General features: G+C 41.6%; 1 protein-coding gene across 2 annotated transcripts in view; it reads right to left on the bottom strand.

Moving 5' to 3' along the window:
• Nucleotides 1-16,705, bottom strand: part of DOCK1 (dedicator of cytokinesis 1) — a 277,211-nt gene that overhangs the window by 216,671 nt on the left and 43,835 nt on the right. For both annotated transcript variants that reach the window (XM_065843012.2, XM_065843013.2), the window contains exons 16-22: nucleotides 15,837-15,909; nucleotides 14,082-14,185; nucleotides 13,450-13,633; nucleotides 9,408-9,505; nucleotides 5,860-5,949; nucleotides 5,280-5,380; nucleotides 3,462-3,596 (exon numbers count right to left, since the gene is read on the bottom strand). In XM_065843012.2, coding sequence (XP_065699084.1) covers nucleotides 3,462-3,596; nucleotides 5,280-5,380; nucleotides 5,860-5,949; nucleotides 9,408-9,505; nucleotides 13,450-13,633; nucleotides 14,082-14,185; nucleotides 15,837-15,909 — 785 coding nt within the window. The remainder of the gene's footprint in view (nucleotides 1-3,461; nucleotides 3,597-5,279; nucleotides 5,381-5,859; nucleotides 5,950-9,407; nucleotides 9,506-13,449; nucleotides 13,634-14,081; nucleotides 14,186-15,836; nucleotides 15,910-16,705) is intronic.

Here is a 16,705-nt window from a genome sequence, read left to right as displayed (position 1 = left end):
CCTCTAATCTCTGGCTCGCTGATGCTAAACTAGTTAAGGCTCAGTTTCCCATACGGCGAGTGGAGATGGTGCATTAGAACAACTTGTCCACAGCAAAAGCTCAGAAGTCAGGTCCCTGTGCCTTCAGGCAGGGTTTTAAGAGCTCACGTGCCCACAGGGACTCCTCTTTCTCTCTGCCAGGTGCTTTCAGTGACATAAAAACTGCCCTGAGATGCCTGAGCAACCACAAAGACAACTGATGAACTTGGTCCACTGGCTCAATGCAGCACAGCAATGAATGTTCCTAAAACTCCCTTGAGTATTTTAAACGCAGTGTGATCTCTGGTTCAGGTGTAAGATGAGATATTTCTCGCTATGAAATGGAAGGGGAGGACGAGACCACCACTAGACTCCACACAAATCCTTTACATTTCCTCCCATTTGGCAATTTGTGTGACTCACCTACACCAGGGCTGTTGCATTTCTTGGAACCTCAGCTATATAGACTCAACATGATCCCCCAAAAAAAGGATCAGTGCTTACAAGAAGCTCAGGCATCCAGGTCAGATCTGAACAGGAGGGTTTATAAACATCAGATGGGTCTTTTTTCCCAGCTAAAAGCCCATTTTTACCCAGTCGGCTTGGACATCCTCCAAGAGCTTCATCAAAGAGCAACTGGGCTCCCAAAGCCCTCCCTGGTTCCCCCAGCTCTGGCCCTGAGCTCACCTAATCCTGCCCCTCTGCTCCGCTCTGGTGAGACCCCCCTGCAGTGCTGGTCCAGCGCTGGGTCCTCAGCACAGGACACACATGGACCTGCTGGAGAGGGGCCAGAGGAGCCCCAGGAACGATCCAGGTTCAGATCAGCTCTGCTGAGAGGACAGGCTGAGAGAGTTGGGTGTTCAGCTGGAGAAGAGAAGCTCTGGGGAGACCGGATTGCAGCTTTTCAGTACTTAAAGGGGTCCTCCAGAAATCTGGAGATGGACATTTACAAGGCCATGAAGCAATAGGACAAGGGGGGATGGTTTTAAACTAAAAGAGGGAGACTCGTGCTGGACATGAGGAAGAAATTGTCGCCCCTGAGGGTGGTGAGAGCTTGGCCCAGGTTGGCCAGAGAGGTGGTGGATGAACCATCCCTGGAGACATCCCAGGCCAGGCTGGACGGGGCTCTGAGCAACCTGAGCTGGTGAAGATGTCCCTGCTCATGGCAGGGGTGGCACTGGGGGAGCTGGGAAGGCCTCAACCCAAACCATTCTATGATCCCACGATTCTAAACATTTTGCACCAGGACCTACTGGAGCAGCTCCCAGCAGGACTTCCATTCTCCTCTGTTTTCCTTTGTCGTCTTCTGGGATTAAGCCCAGTAAGAATAATTCTCTGAAGAAGGTTTTTTGTGTGGTCTGCAGCTCAGAATGAGCATCACACCCAGGGACTTTATACATACAGCCATAATAAGATTGTTTTGTGGTTTGTGGTTGAAGATATCACAATGGACCACCTATTACAGCAGCAAAGGAGCTCCTCTTTTCAAGATAAACATGAAGTCCAGAATGTTCGTGTTACTTTACACTGAAACTAATGTATATTGTTTTTACTGCTGTGTTCAAAAGCCTTTGGGAGCCACAGATATTAAAAAAACCCAAAAAAGCTATTTAACCAGCAGACAGGGGAAATGAATGCCACCAAAAAATATTAAATTGCATTATTTTGCTGTGCAAACTCCTATTCCCCTTTTAGGCTAAAACTGGGAGTTATGCAGGACAAATTACTTGTTAACTCCTAACTTTAGTAATGGATTTTGCTGTCCCCCGGAACAGATTAGAGAGGTGAAACAAATACCAATATAAGCAGTAACTAAACTTGACAGTCCAATAAATCAAACTGCTTCAGACAAAAAGCTTTGCGTTTCAAAAAGGAAATAGTAATAAAATAAATAAGTCAGTCACCAATGCGTTTCTACTGTCAGTTATTAACATATATTTATTTAATGCATCCGATAATGCACAAAAACCTGCAGCTACGAGAAAAACAGGATTACACTATGCTGATCCTTCAAAATGTTATGACTGCTGTAATACAATATAACCACTGGGATCATTACTGAGGAAGCCAAATAGAGATATTTCTAAAGTTCACCTATAATATTGTGTTCTTATAAACCCTGATATACTGAACAAATAGACTTGCCACCAGGCTTTAACTAGATGAACTAGGCTTGTATGTATTTATCCCAAACTGAAGCTCGCCTGCAATCACATTACTAAAATGCTCCATATATTCAGTCCGCTACCACAGTACTGAAGTTAAAAATACATAATATTTCTTAATAAAAGATTCTGCTTGCTCTTTGCGATTTCTCAGTAAAACACTACCAGTATTTCAGAACACGGCTACACTTTGCGTTATAATCACTTCAAGTCACACACCTCGGGCAGGATTTAAGTCTCATAGCAGCACAAATCGTGGTGTCATTCAGCACCTTGGATTAATCCCTTGTCACTCAGCGCTGTGTCTTCCCCACACTAAGGAACTGTGAATTAGTACTGAGCACGAGGAAATCCAATGACCGACACCAGAGAGTCATTTTCTGTAAATCTAATCTGCGGCAAGAGATAATTATTTTTTTGTGTTTCAAAGTGATTTGTAGGACCTGCAACAGTGTAAGTGACGTACAGTATTTTATGGACCTCACAGCAAGACTCCTACAGAAGTAAATTACAATGTCTAAATTAGAGAAAGGTTGGTGCGGTTGGTAACTTCAGAGCTCTACATAAATCCCTTGTAATAAGGTTGTTACCATCGCTAACAAGTAGTAAAAGGATTAAATCTAAGTGAAGATGAATACATCAACTTGTATTATAATTTTTTTAATATTTTGCATGCAGAACACAGAACTGACTCTCAGATTAACTCAGAATAACTATTTGTGTTTGGTTTTACAGATGGACACCCACTGCGGACAGCACCAGGGAGTCCCAGCGCAGTTCACCATGCAGGAGGTCGAGCAGGGAGCAGAAAACACCCCCAGCAGCCCTCAGGCATAGAAAAACCTTTTATAGAACTGCACTAATTTCAATACTTGAGTTTTCCAGGACTTTTGAAGCTATCTAAGCAAAGCCACGAGCCCAGCCCAGGCCTGGATGAGGAACAGACCAACACGGCTACTCGGTACCTTCAACCTTTCCATCACAGTATCAGAGTTATGAACAAGTTTCCCAAATAGTGGCAAGTTTTATTTGTTCAGAGACCTAAAACACATCATTATTTTAGCAGTGCACTGCTACTTACAATATACATCTCTGTTAAAGAAACCTGGCTTGCTCCTAGGCAACAGCTATCTCCTGAAATAAGTTCTAACGGCTCAAGGTATTTCTAAAATAGTGCAATATTGAGCAACTTTAACGTGTGGTGTTATAATGTGGACACTTTTTGAACACCACGGTAAACAGGAACTGCAGGAGGTGTCAGCATGCACCAATACTTACTGATTGAACAAGATCCTGGACCGGACTATGAACTTGAAGATGTACTCCAAGGCTTTCATAGCTTTGAAGAGCTGATCGATGATACCGCACTTCTCAGCGTTATCCACGTACGTCTTTAAAACCTTAGTCAGTTTTCTGTTTAAATACAAAAACACGTACAAGTTCCAAGTACGTTCCCAGAGAAACATTTCAGATTTAAATAAAAATTAAGTGCCCAAACAGTGCCCACCCACAAAGCTACAAAATTAATTATGCACCTAATAAAACCAAGGTGTTCTCATTTTTTCTGGTAAATAGGTGCAACCATTGACTGAGAAAAAATTAACCACACAGACCATAACACTGCTCAACACAAATGCAAACCAGCAAATCTCAGTAAGACTTCTTTTCGGCTGGCTATTTAGGGGTATTCAGATTTTGGTTATTATAAAGGTGCAACCACTGCTACTAATCAAAAGAATAGAAATATTTAAATACAAACATATTGTAAGAATGAAAACACTTAAAATGGGGGTTTCTTCATTAAACAAGGTTTTCCCACGGATTTTGGGATAGAATTTATAAAACCAGTTGGAAATTCTCTTTTTCCTCCTTTTCAAGTCTATCAAATTTGAAAGCCAAACAATTTTCTAAATAGTACCATTTCAACTACCTGCATATAAAGAACGATTTTAACACGACTACAAGTAAATGCCATTTGAAATCATCCTAGCTACGCTGTATGTTTCAACATTCACACATAAAGTAAATAAGCACGTTATGGACCACTAACAGAAAACAACACTGAGTAGACAGATACCTTGATATAGAGGCGTTTATTTGAATAGGTGTAAACCGCCTAAGAATTCCAAGTAACCACTTAGATATTGTCAGTGCAACATCTTTTTACTTAAATAAACGCACGCCATAAAAGGCAGGGAGAGGGCAGGGATGTGCGATGCCCATAGGCACAAATCAAGTCAAAATCCAGATTTTCCAGCATCCTCAAGCTCAAAGTTGCTTCCACCACCCCAAATTTAAGGAATGGAACGATGTTCTCCATGGGTGCAGGTCAAATGGACCAGCTATGGCAATAAAACGAGATGCTGGAGGATGCTCCATCCTTTACCTGCTCCACACAAAGGCCACAAGTCAACAAAGTGATCGGAATATCAAAGCTGCAATTAAGGGCCTGACTTCTTCACTATTTTAAATCAATGCTTCTCAAACACTTTCTGTTCACGTAACACTGACTCTGTGCAACAGCAAAGCGCACAGCAGGTGTCCCAGTTTGGGTTTGTTTTCCTCCCAACACTGCAAAGATACCCATTATATATTTTTCCTCCAACATTAATAGCCTGAAGCAGCAGCAAAACTCCTGCCAAGAAATACTTAAGACAGCAAAAATAATGGAACTTGGGTTTTTTCGCTCTTCACCGCTTCCTCCCCAAAGTGACAGTAATGCCAATAATACAAGGTCGAACATTTAGTGCACCAAACAACATGTATTTGAAGCATCTTAAACAGACATGGTTTCTTTCTCAGGTGTGATTGGGAACTGTTTACAAATGTTTTCCTTACAAAACAGTTTTTGAGATCGTCAAATCATCATCTCCTTCAAACAACACCACCAACACTTCGTCCTCGCAAATGACCAATGGTTTTTAACTACTATTTCAAGAGACGAAGATGCACTGTCTCCGATCTTCAAGTACCTCCCACCCTACCAAGCAACAGGGGCAAATACCTGAATAACCTTTATATAAACAAGTAACTGAATAACACTATCTGGAAAAATTATGCAGAACACATTAGGAAAATGTAAATTTGAATATTTACGTGTAGGCTAATGTAGCACTGAAATGCTTCTTAATGTAGGTTTCCAACACAGGATTGAAATGTTGAAATTTTCTGTCAGCAATCAGCCCAATGATAAAAACCTGAAAAAACCAGCAACAAAATTATTGCATTATACTCAAAGAAAAAAAAAAAAAACCACAAAAAACAGCCATCACCTTTATTTTCAGATAAACCACATTAATAATGTTAAAAACACACAGACTTGGGTTTTTGATTATCCTCCAGATATATGAATATTCTCCTTTCCTGTGAAGGCTTCTTGTTCTCAACAAAGTTTTCTGTTCCAAGCAGAAATGTTCTACTTTTGTCCTAAATTCTGCTGCTAATCCACCCAAATGACAGGACGTGATTGCTTCTGTCGCTTCTGGGAGGATGACATGATGTATCCAAACCTTTTTGGCTCAAGTCCAACTGAAACATCAACTATCATTTTTAAATTATATCATAAATAACTAACAGCTAAGCTATTTTTCACTAGTAAACTTCATTCTAGCATTTACACTATATTTATTCATCATTACAGCATGCATATTCTAATCCACCCGCAATGCAAACTTACCAAAGCGTCAAACACTAATGTGTCAAACGTCTCACTCTCCGAGTTCTCCATCATTATGTTAAAAAGTGCGTCCAAGGTATCTTGAAGAAACTACAAATAAATACACAAGTCATCACATTTTACAGAAAATAAATCATAAATTCAGGTTTCACACAGGTTTCTACAGACATATTTGCACTCATAAAAGTTAGCCAAAACCGGAACATTTAACATTTTTGTTTATCAGCAAATTATTGTTTAGTTGATTATCTCTACATCTGTATCACTCCAATAGAAATAAAAGTAGGCAGCAACCACACCTGGTACACCTGAACCATAGTTTAATCTATTCTTGTGAAAGAACAAAAATGTATTTCAACACTCGGCTCCAACACACGGTTCACAGGATCATGCAGCTGCTAAAAACTGATGTTTCAGAGCACAAACCAAACAAGCAACTGAGTCTCATGCCAAAGAAATGGAGTCATCCCCAGCGGTTTTGAGCTGAGCGATGAGGAGCACAGAGCACATCGCTGTCACCATCCGCAACGTCAAACCAGAGCACACATGCGAGTGTGGGAACCGGAGCAACAACCTTCTGCCCCGGCCCAAAACCTCTGCAAGAGAGGATGAGTCTTCACTTGGCCAGACACCCTGATCTGTGCAAGGAAAAGCAGATTAGTGTCAGGGGATTCAAGATAAGCAGAGGGATAAAAGCTGATTTACACAGGTATAATCACAGTATTTCTTCCTAGTGACAAGTAATCCATGCACGGCCCAGAGATACTCATCAATACACTGAGATTTATCGACATTGGGTTGTGTCTGAGCGGTTCCTTCCAGCAGATGACCCAAAAACGACATGGGCTCCTCCATGGCAGAACAAGGACGGACTGTGGCTTCAGTTTGTGTTTGTTTTGGTTGAGAAAGAAGGGGTTCGATGTGGATTGTTGCAGCATGTCTGTCTCAAATGAAGTAAAAATGGGTTTTGTCTTGTAGATGAGACAAGGTGTAGTTGGGGAAGAACGTCTGAACGAGCAGAAGGCAAGCAACTGATTCCTAGAATCACAGAATCAGTTTGGTTGGAAGAGACCCTTGAGATAGAGTCCAACCATAATCCACCCCTGTCACTGCCCCATGTCCCTGAGAACCTCATGTCCGTCTGTCCAACCCTCCAGGGATGGTGCCTCCAGCACTGCCCTGGGCAGCCTGTTCCAATGCTCCACAGCCCTTTCCAAGAAGAAACATCTCCTAATGTCCAATGTGATTCCCAAGATTGTGACTACAAAGAGAAGCTCTTTACACTGTGGGAGCGATGTAAAACCAGCCTGACTCCCACCTTCCTCCCTTCATTTTTACCTACGTGATGGGTCTCCTAGATCAAACCTGATCCACCCGGACTGTCCACTAAACCCAGAGTTACATCTCAGGAATTATTAACCTCCATTTAGCAGCTCGCTAAACATCGCTGAATGCCAGACCTCCTCAAAGCAAGTGAATGGGGAGCCACAGTACTCATCTTAAGATGAAAAACATAGAAAAGACAAAGTGTTTGTAGGTGATTTGAGACTTCAGTTCTGGGGGAGATCCAGCTCATCATTTCACTACAGGATTTGGCAGGGGGGAGGAATACAGAAAAACAGCCTTGTCACAGTCTCATTTGTTCAATTAAAGGACACATGCAAATAAAGACTATTTAACCAGCAGCTGGTAGGGAGAAATGAATAAAAAACTAGTTTTGAGCTTTGAGAGGAGAAGTTTGTGTCTTGGTTTGAAGAGAAGCAGCACTGTCTGATCCCAAACGCTGCCTGGAAAAGTCCCTTCAAAACCAAAGGATGGTTAGAAGGCCACGTCATGATCCATCAAGGCTTCATTTCACATCTAGGCACCATATATTGACTTAGCAGAGTTCAAGTTTTCAATCTGTTCACAAGGATTTCATGTAACAGCAAGGAGAAGACAGGAGAGATGCTTTTGTGGTATAAATGGTAGGAAAACATTTCTCCGGTAGAGAACTAGTATGAATAATTTCTAGACTATTAAGTTTACATTCTCATATCCTATAGACTCTGCACACAAATGGAGCCAGAGCCACTGTGAGAGGGAGATAACATTTACAGTTTCAATTCGCTATTGAAACAGTCAATCACAGAATAAGGATCTTGGCTGATCTTTACGTACGAATGAACGCCAATAAGCAGAGGCATTCTGCTGGAGTTTAAAAAATAGAAGTAACAGAAATTCTGATTGTGTTTTATCACGTTTTTAATATACACAGACTGTACCATGTATTTTAAAACATGAAGGACAAATAACAAGCCAAAAGAACAGAAAGGAACAATTACAAACTAGATATGACCCAGGTGCAATGGAGCTGGCTACAGAGAGTTATTGTGAACAGTGCTGTAATAGATGGGTAACACAAACAGTGGTCTTCTAAATAAATAAAAGAATAAAAACGGTGAAGAGAGCAACATTAAACATACTCTCTTCTGTCCTGTACATCAATCAAGCTCTGCTCAGATCCCTGTGCAACAGGGAGAGTGATTTTCTATGGGTCCCGCAAGGGCGCAGGGAAGGGTGAGCATCTCCCTCCACATTGCTGTCATTTAACCACCTCTGCCGCATTCTGATGCTTCTCAAACCACCCATATCCACCTGCTGTGCACACCCTGGTGTCACTTGGAGAAGAGGGAACATCACAAGTGACAGAGCTACCACAACGCTTGGCAGGCTCAGTGTCGAGTTTTTCTCCGTCAAATGGTGCACAAGAAAACAGTAGAAACTTCCCCAAAAACAAATCCTGTGAAATGCCACTTTCATCACAACCAATAAAGGATAATATCAGCGTTCTCACATCTTTTAAGTTACTTCAAGACAAGGCATTCGTTATATTTCTGTTAACCAAATTAAAATCCACTGGAAAGGACACAACACTACAGGCCCTAAAGGGTGATCTGTCCCAGTCCATTACATCTTTTGACCCTCTCCTAGACTTGACTCATTGCAGCACATTCAAGAAAGTCCCAGTCTACTCCTTTCTACAGCTAAATCTGTCTTTCCATAGGTCTCCACAATCACTCAGTGGCCTTGGCAAATGTAAATCACTTGGCTCGACTCAGTATTTTCAGGAGAAATAAGGCTGTTTTTTTTAAAACACATCACAGCACACAGTAGGATTGCATTCCGCATCTATATTAAAAATGCATTTAATATAACCGTGTGAGAATTTCAAGATGTTTTAATCTTGCAAAGAAAAACACCCTTTGCCTTCATGTATCTGTATATAAAAATTCACTGAAGTGAATGCTAAAAAAACACCCTATATTTTCAGGAATTTGCATTTTCCATGCCTTTTAGCAGCACTCCACATCTGAAATGTTCTTTGAGAGCAGGGAGAAGGGCATTAGCATCCTGACGGCTGAGAGACACCTGGTTACAATTTGATGTGCAAGTGTGCTACGTGAGGTTGGGGCTGTTGGGCAGGGAACAAAATAAAAAGACCTTAAAATATGGAATTCAGCAAAATCACAATACTATATTTATATTTAAATAAATTAACTCATTACCTTAACCACTTCACCACCGTCAACTTTCATCAGCTGCTTCAAATTCTGCTGCAACAGGTTTGTGTTGGATCTCCATTTCAGAAGTCCCAAGAGATCAACTGGGAACAAGAAGAACAATCATATTATGCAGGATATTTACTTTCGCTCACACTCCATAACCACGTTCAGGGCAAACAGGTTTACTTCCTTAGGTCATTTTCACTGGACATCAACATATTCTAAAACGTCTCCGACACTGCAGAAACCCAATAAAATACTTTTATCATGAAAGAACTCTGAGAGGCTTTCAGAGAACAAGCAGCTTGCTTTTGAAATGTCAGCATTAAAATCTAGGCCAAGAAAAGTCTGATCCCTTGGTTTTAATTTGTTGTACACAACAGTTGGGTGTTTAGAAAAAGATGCCAAAATGAAATTAGTCAGCTGCCAACACAGTTATATCCACAGGGCCGTGACTCCTCCAGCATTAATGTTTCCAGCTTCTTTGCTCTCACCGAATAAACTGAAAATAAGACACAAGGCAAGGCAAACAGTTGCAAACTAAGCTAATTCGATGGAAAGCTGTCTGCTTAATAACTCAGAACGCCCAAATTGCTCGGCTGCTTCCGAGCGATGGAGAGCTGGGGTACAGACCGGATCACGAAACCGCAAATGGTCTCGTCCCCAAATTCTCCATCCCGCTATTGAGATCACATCACTTCAGTGTTCACCGATAAATAAGCTCGCTCACTTTTATTAGTCATGAAGAGCCACACCACCATTTTTCAGTCTCCTTTAATGAAAAGTTCTCACGAGGAACTCACAATTGGGGTTCTGTCATGAATAACCCTGCTAGTAAATATTAACAACCACAGTGGAGCAGCAACAAATTAAACCCACGCGAGCGTTTGTCAAGATGAGACCTGAACTACCCGCAAACCCCAAACTCGTCCTGCCTTAGCCAAGCCAGCCTCAGGGAAAAATTCCTCCCTGCCCCATTAAAAGTCAGTTTTCAGCACAAATTATCCATAAGTCACCCTGAGTAGAAGCAGCCAAAGAGAGACAAACAGGAGATTTAAATACTGTCCACCTTCATTTTAGCCACTGCATCACTACTGCGCATTCCCTCATCCCAAATATCACAGATTAAAGAATGTTAGGGATTGGAAAGGACCTCGAAAGATCATCCAGTCCAACCCCTCAATATGGTCAATATTGTGTGAATTCTGCCCAATGTGACTCTTAAACGGTAAGGACAGGCGGCTTCTCCCAACCAACACCCCCTCGCTTCTTCCATTCAAACTTTCAAAGCACCCAACAAAATGTTTACCAAGGCATCTATCTGCAGAGTATATTCTTTAAGTTATATCCAGAGCAACTAGTATACTTTTCTCAAAATCTTTAATTCTAAGCAATAAATAAAACTAGTGAAATTCTAGTGAAATGGACCATAGTTCTACCTGGGACAGATTCCCCTCTGAGCAGCACTTAAACCAACACTTCTCATGTATTTTGGAGCAAGAGAGTGTTTTACCACGTTGTAGCTTTGAACAATCCAAGCCCTCAATTATTTGTTAATCATCCTACAGAACGTCTACAGACTGAAACCAAAGTATTAGAAACTCAACGTCAACAGAAAAATCCCTCCTGGAAGCAAAGAGGCCTCCAGGAGTTATCCAAAGCATTTCATGAATGTGTTGATATCAGCTTCTCAGCACGGAATTTGGTTTCAGGCTGACTTCTCAAAGGGCATCAGCCTGACAAAGGGAATGATGCAAAGCCGGCCCACGGACTGCATGGCATCGAGAACACAGCCCCGTGTGTGCTCTCAGCGCGATGACACAGCAAATGCCAAATTAATATACGTATGGGAATAGAAAATGTCAGTGCAGTCCTACCGCCAGAAGGAGAAAAATAAGTTACAGTGTACAGTCCAAACGCACATTCATTCTGGTCCTGCAAGCATTAAGGTACCAGCGGTTGGTTATTCCTACTCTTTTAACTGGTCTAGCTGTAAAATAATGCGGTAACTAGAACAGGAAAAGAATGTAAACCACAATTCTAGCCTCTAATAATTACACAGTCAGCCTACATCAAGTGAAATTTATGGGATAAGAAAACAGAGGAAGATGGAATGAGGATCTTTAATTGCAAAAACTTTGAACAAATATCTACCCTGGCCAAGCAGCCAACAATAACTTTATTTGGGTTAATATAACTTATTATTATATTGACTACACATAAAGATTTTCCTTTACATTTATCTAGCAATTTGAAGCAAATGGCCCAGCTTCCTGGTTATACACTTTCCTCGACCTGTGTCTGTGCATAAGTTTCCCTGTGGAGATACCCAAACTTCTCTCAAAGCCCAGTCACTGAACTGAAATTAGACAATATTCCCACTCTAAATTTCCACATTGTTTGAATTAATCTTCCCTCTTGACTTCAAGCACTCGATTTTCCATTCTTAATTACTTGTTTTATTTTCATTCCATATTAACATCTCCATTTTTATGCCACTGTAGCACCTGAATTTGTCATATCATGCGCATTGCCTTTGTTTTCTTAATCATCTTCAGTTGTGCTAAAGGACTGAATAAAATTCTTCTGAACTGTTTTCTGAAACCCTGATCTCCTGAGTTCCTCAAAGTTTTGACTCCAGATCAAGATAAATAAAGATAAATAAAGGTATTAAAGAAAAGTAGGTCCTGGGGAACCACACTGCGACCAGATCTCAACTGGACTGGACTCCATTCACCGCAACTTCTGGGCCCAGCCATGAAATTCTTCAAACTATTGACAAGTACGAGGAAAGACCAAGAGAAAAAAAACCACCAAACTCATCAATATCACACCTAAAAGCAGCTCAGTTCAAAGCAGCTCAATTCCACAGGGTGGTTTCGGCGTTCTGCAAAATCCCAGAACCACTTTGTTGCTGTTGAGCCATGATCCCCTCTTTGCTATGAAATTCCAAAATCATTTCCCATCCTTTTTTGCTAAACACCCTCTTAGGCTGTGAGGCCGCCAGACTGCAGCGAGTGTGATGTGCCCTGAATATCAAACACCAAGGATGTGTTGGAACAGAGACGCCACTGAAAAACACCGCAATAAAATGATGAGTTGACTAGGAAGTCGTAGCAGAGCAGTAACTCGTCCCTTGGACGGAGGGGAACTCGTTAACGTGACAACCCAACCGTCATTCCCACCCACTCCCTGTCGCCTCCTCATCCGCGACCCGGACTCCCGGCAGCTCCAGCGCACCGGAGCGCTCCCTTTCCCCTCTCCCAATGTGACTCACGTCCCGGTGACCCACCCACGCTCCCGTCTGCTTCTGGAGAACCAGGGACCGGCCGCTCCATGGCAACCGAGCGCGAAAATCACACAGAGGGCACAGGCTGGAAATGTGAAATATTTGCTTTGGTGGCTGGCACCAGCTCTGCTTCCCACAGGCTTCAGGCAGCCAGCTGACACACATAAGTGAAAAATGTATATAAGGCAGGTTTTAAAAGGAATACTCCGTGTTGATGCGAAGCTGTGTGAACAGGAGAGTGACCTCCATGCAACAAATCCCTTCTGCCCAGCATAAGAAAACATCAGAGCATTCTTCAGGCATAAGATATGGATATTCCACCTTGGAAATAACATAAAACAGCTTGTTTGGGAGCAGAGCTATGATATTACCTACTCTTGAAAGAAAACTCATCCTCTTCGTGCTGTTACTCATTCCCACGGAGAATTAAAATGCCACAGAGCCTGTTTTCAGTGTTCTTCAGTATAAAATTCTCAACTCTATGGCAAAAAATATTCTTGTTTCCATTTAACTCGGGATTCTTCTGTTTTTTTAGAGACATGTACTGCTCTAAAGCAAATCAAAACCCACGGGCAGAGAAAAGGCTGATAATACACAGTCAAGAGATGATTTTGCTGCATCCAGATGATTTAAACCAAGACTGCATGGTAAACAATCCACCATCCACTCAGAGGAAGAGGGATGGAGCAGGCAAGTCAGTACGTACAACCCACCCAACTGTGAGGAGCAGAAGCTCCAGCCGTCCCATGAACTTACCGTTCTGGGTAAGTTTTGTTGAACAAACCAGAGTAGAAATCTGGAAAGAGTCTTTGCTGATGGTGCAGCTGCCGAGGTTCTGCATGCTCTTCCCTGTCGCCGAGTGTCCCTTCTCCTCCAGTTCTATTTTAGTGGATGGTAGACTTAAATACGTCGAGGCGTCCTCCAGCTTCTTTGCTTCTGCCTGCAGCGGTGTTTTAAATACAAAACGAAACAAGTTGCAAGTAAAAACAACCCTGGTAATATTAAAATGCTATTATTTACACTGGATTTTCTTCGGTTTTCTCCAGAATTGGAGCTCTCCAATGGGTCTTTAACAACAGTAACTTAGCACCAACCTGCTAAGATGTGGTATTTAAAGGGCTGCACAAGTAACTTTTCCCACACAAGAAAACCCATATAAAACTCAATAACAAGCGCCTCTGAAATTAAAACATCCCCCGCAAAGCGCATTCAAGGTTTAACAATCAATCTGCCAAATATGCAAATTGCACAGTACTTGCTATTTAGTGGTTTGATCTGACAGAATAGCCTGTAACACATTTGGCTGCACAATTCTGTAAGAGTAATTCACTAGAAGTCAGTCAGCTGAGCTAGCTGCTATGGAAAGACTGAATATCTCTAAATTCTACCTTGTAAACTATAAGGTCATGTTCTCCGTCTCTCAAAGTTGTCCCATCGTATCTCATGAGTTTCACAAATGCCAGGGCAAATATCTTCTCAGATTTATCTTTGGCTGTTACAAAAACAAACAAAATAGACCCCCCATACACATAATTAAGTATTTGATACTCATACAGACAGTCCAACTGAATCTCGAAAACATGAATAACCTGTAAATGAATGTCCATAGTAAAGATCCTCAAAAGGAGAAAATCTACAAGAAATTAGAGCCTCCTAAACTCAAGACAGAACCAAAAACACATGCAAAATAAATGCATGCAAGAATCTGACAACACCAACAGTAACAAGATGCTTAATATTTCTATATTCTATTCTTTCAGAGAGCTGAGTCAAGGCAACATTTTAAAACAAAGATTTGATTTATAATATCCAGGTATTTGGGAGTCATAAGAACAGCAGTGAGTGGTACCTATAACAACGATTTAAAGACCAGCACTGAGGATCTCATCAGGACTCTGTCATTTGGAGGGGGAACATTAGAACCAAAACGGGAACTGGCTCCATAAGTACAGATGAAATGCCCAAGTTTCTGAATGCTGACCCACTCCACAACCAACATGAACTAGAAAACACCTTCAGTTCGCTCTCATTATTAAAAGTTAAGCAAAACCAAACCAACAGGGCAAGTAGGAATCACAATGTCAAGAAGAACCAGACAGAAAGTGCAACCAACCTGAGATAGCCCAAGGAGCCTGTGGAGAACCCTGCAGCCCTAAGGCACAGCCTCTAGTTCTTACTTAAACCATGGCCAACCTAAATTTGGGTCGTCCTGAAAATATTTCTGACATTTCCGACTCCAGTAATTTGTAGCACACGATCCTAATTTTGACATTGACAACACTGATTTTCGGCACATTGTTTTCATTCTCTAAACTAAGTAAATATTTTACTAATGATCAATAGGCAAAATATACAGCTTCAATTAAATAGCCAGTCTGGGGTAATGCACAATATACTACACAGATATGTATACATGAAGTGTCTCAAAATGCATTCAGTGTACACTACCTGATGCTTTTGTCTGTACATCTATTCTACAGCAAAATATGTTGCTGCAGAGTTAGAAAGTCTTTCCTACCGAGAGATAGCCCCTGTAATCACTAAATGGACAACCAAGCCAAATGCCCAAATTTTGTCACAAAACAATGGCAGATAGATGGAAGATGGCCATCTGATCCTCAACAGCTCAAAGCATCTCAGCTGCCAGCAACGTTACAGGAAGGTCGAGGAAAACCACTCTCAAATATCTTTCAGACCAAAATGACCTCAAAACAACCACAAGTCAGTCTGAGACCCCAAGTTTAATAACCAGAAGTCTGCAATTACTGATGCTAAGCCTACTGTAAACTCTTACATGTTCCGACTGAACAGGTGGGGTTATTAAATATCTCTCCTACTCCCCACCCACCTCTCTCTGTGATACACAACGCCACAAACCTTTCAGTTGCCATCCCAAAGCTTCAGTCACTAGACCTTTTATTTGGCTTGGAGAAATAACTGGGCAGGAAAGGAAAAACTTGATGTCGACAGGTAAGAGCGAGGAAAACAAAGGAAAAAAGAAGCTGAGAAGCTAACGTGAAATAAGCCAGCAAAAATCTCATCCTTTCAACAGGCAGTTATTGATGAGGAATGTTGTGCTTGTTTCAGCAGATTTTGGCCCCAGACACTGACAAGAACCATCACGAAAAGGCCGAATTACTCACAGTCCTGTGATGATCTGTGACGGAACGTGAACCTTAAATGACTGCGGTTCACGTCTTCAATGGGGATCGCGACCTTCAAGCATTGGGAAAGAGGACAGAGAAGGAAAATAGTCAGTACAGTATCTTCAAACATCATCGATCACTACTAAATCTCATCTAGACACCTTCAACAATATGCTTGGCGCCTTCAAAAAGATTAATCTTAAGTACCTGCTTCACTTTGCCATAGAGGACCTTGAAAGGTCACAAATTCCCCAAAAAGAGATGAGGAACAAAGCAAGCCTATTAAGGTACCCAACAAGACCTGCAACTTCAGATGCTTTTTTGAATGAGCCCTCTTGGGTTTGACTGGTAGAGGTCTTAACATATCCCTTGTCTACACAACACTTGTACTACACAGACTATCGGCTTCTCTCTTATCCACCTATAACCAACATGCAGAGATGGAACCAATGCTCTTCCCCCCCAGTATTTTCGCAGCTACAGCTGGACGGAATATAATTTATAAAGCTAAAAGCCTCCTCCGCAATATTAAAACTCCGCACTTAAGCTAAAATGTTGTTACCCAAGCAAATCCAGAAAGTTTAGAGCACAATCAGCCAGATCCCAAAACACTGAGGAGTTCAACACTACGGCAATTACGTTTTAAGCTTGATATTCTGCTTCTCTAGGTCAGCTTCATGGAAATAGAGTAAACCATTCCCAAACAGATGTTGGAACGCCCCCGTAACAGTTGTCTTTATCAAAAGGATGAAATAAAATTCATTATGCATTAAAATTCAGACGTATTTTCCGGCCTTCCTTAGTTGAGCTACTCCTGTTGTCCCAATAAACGCAATCACTGGATTTCCCTAGTTTTGTTTTTCAAG

This window comes from Patagioenas fasciata, chromosome 8, assembly GCF_037038585.1.
Source record: "Patagioenas fasciata isolate bPatFas1 chromosome 8, bPatFas1.hap1, whole genome shotgun sequence".
NCBI classification, from domain to species: domain Eukaryota; kingdom Metazoa; phylum Chordata; class Aves; order Columbiformes; family Columbidae; genus Patagioenas; species Patagioenas fasciata.
Note: the sequence above shows the minus strand (reverse complement) of the source record. Positions and strands in the feature narration are given on the sequence as shown.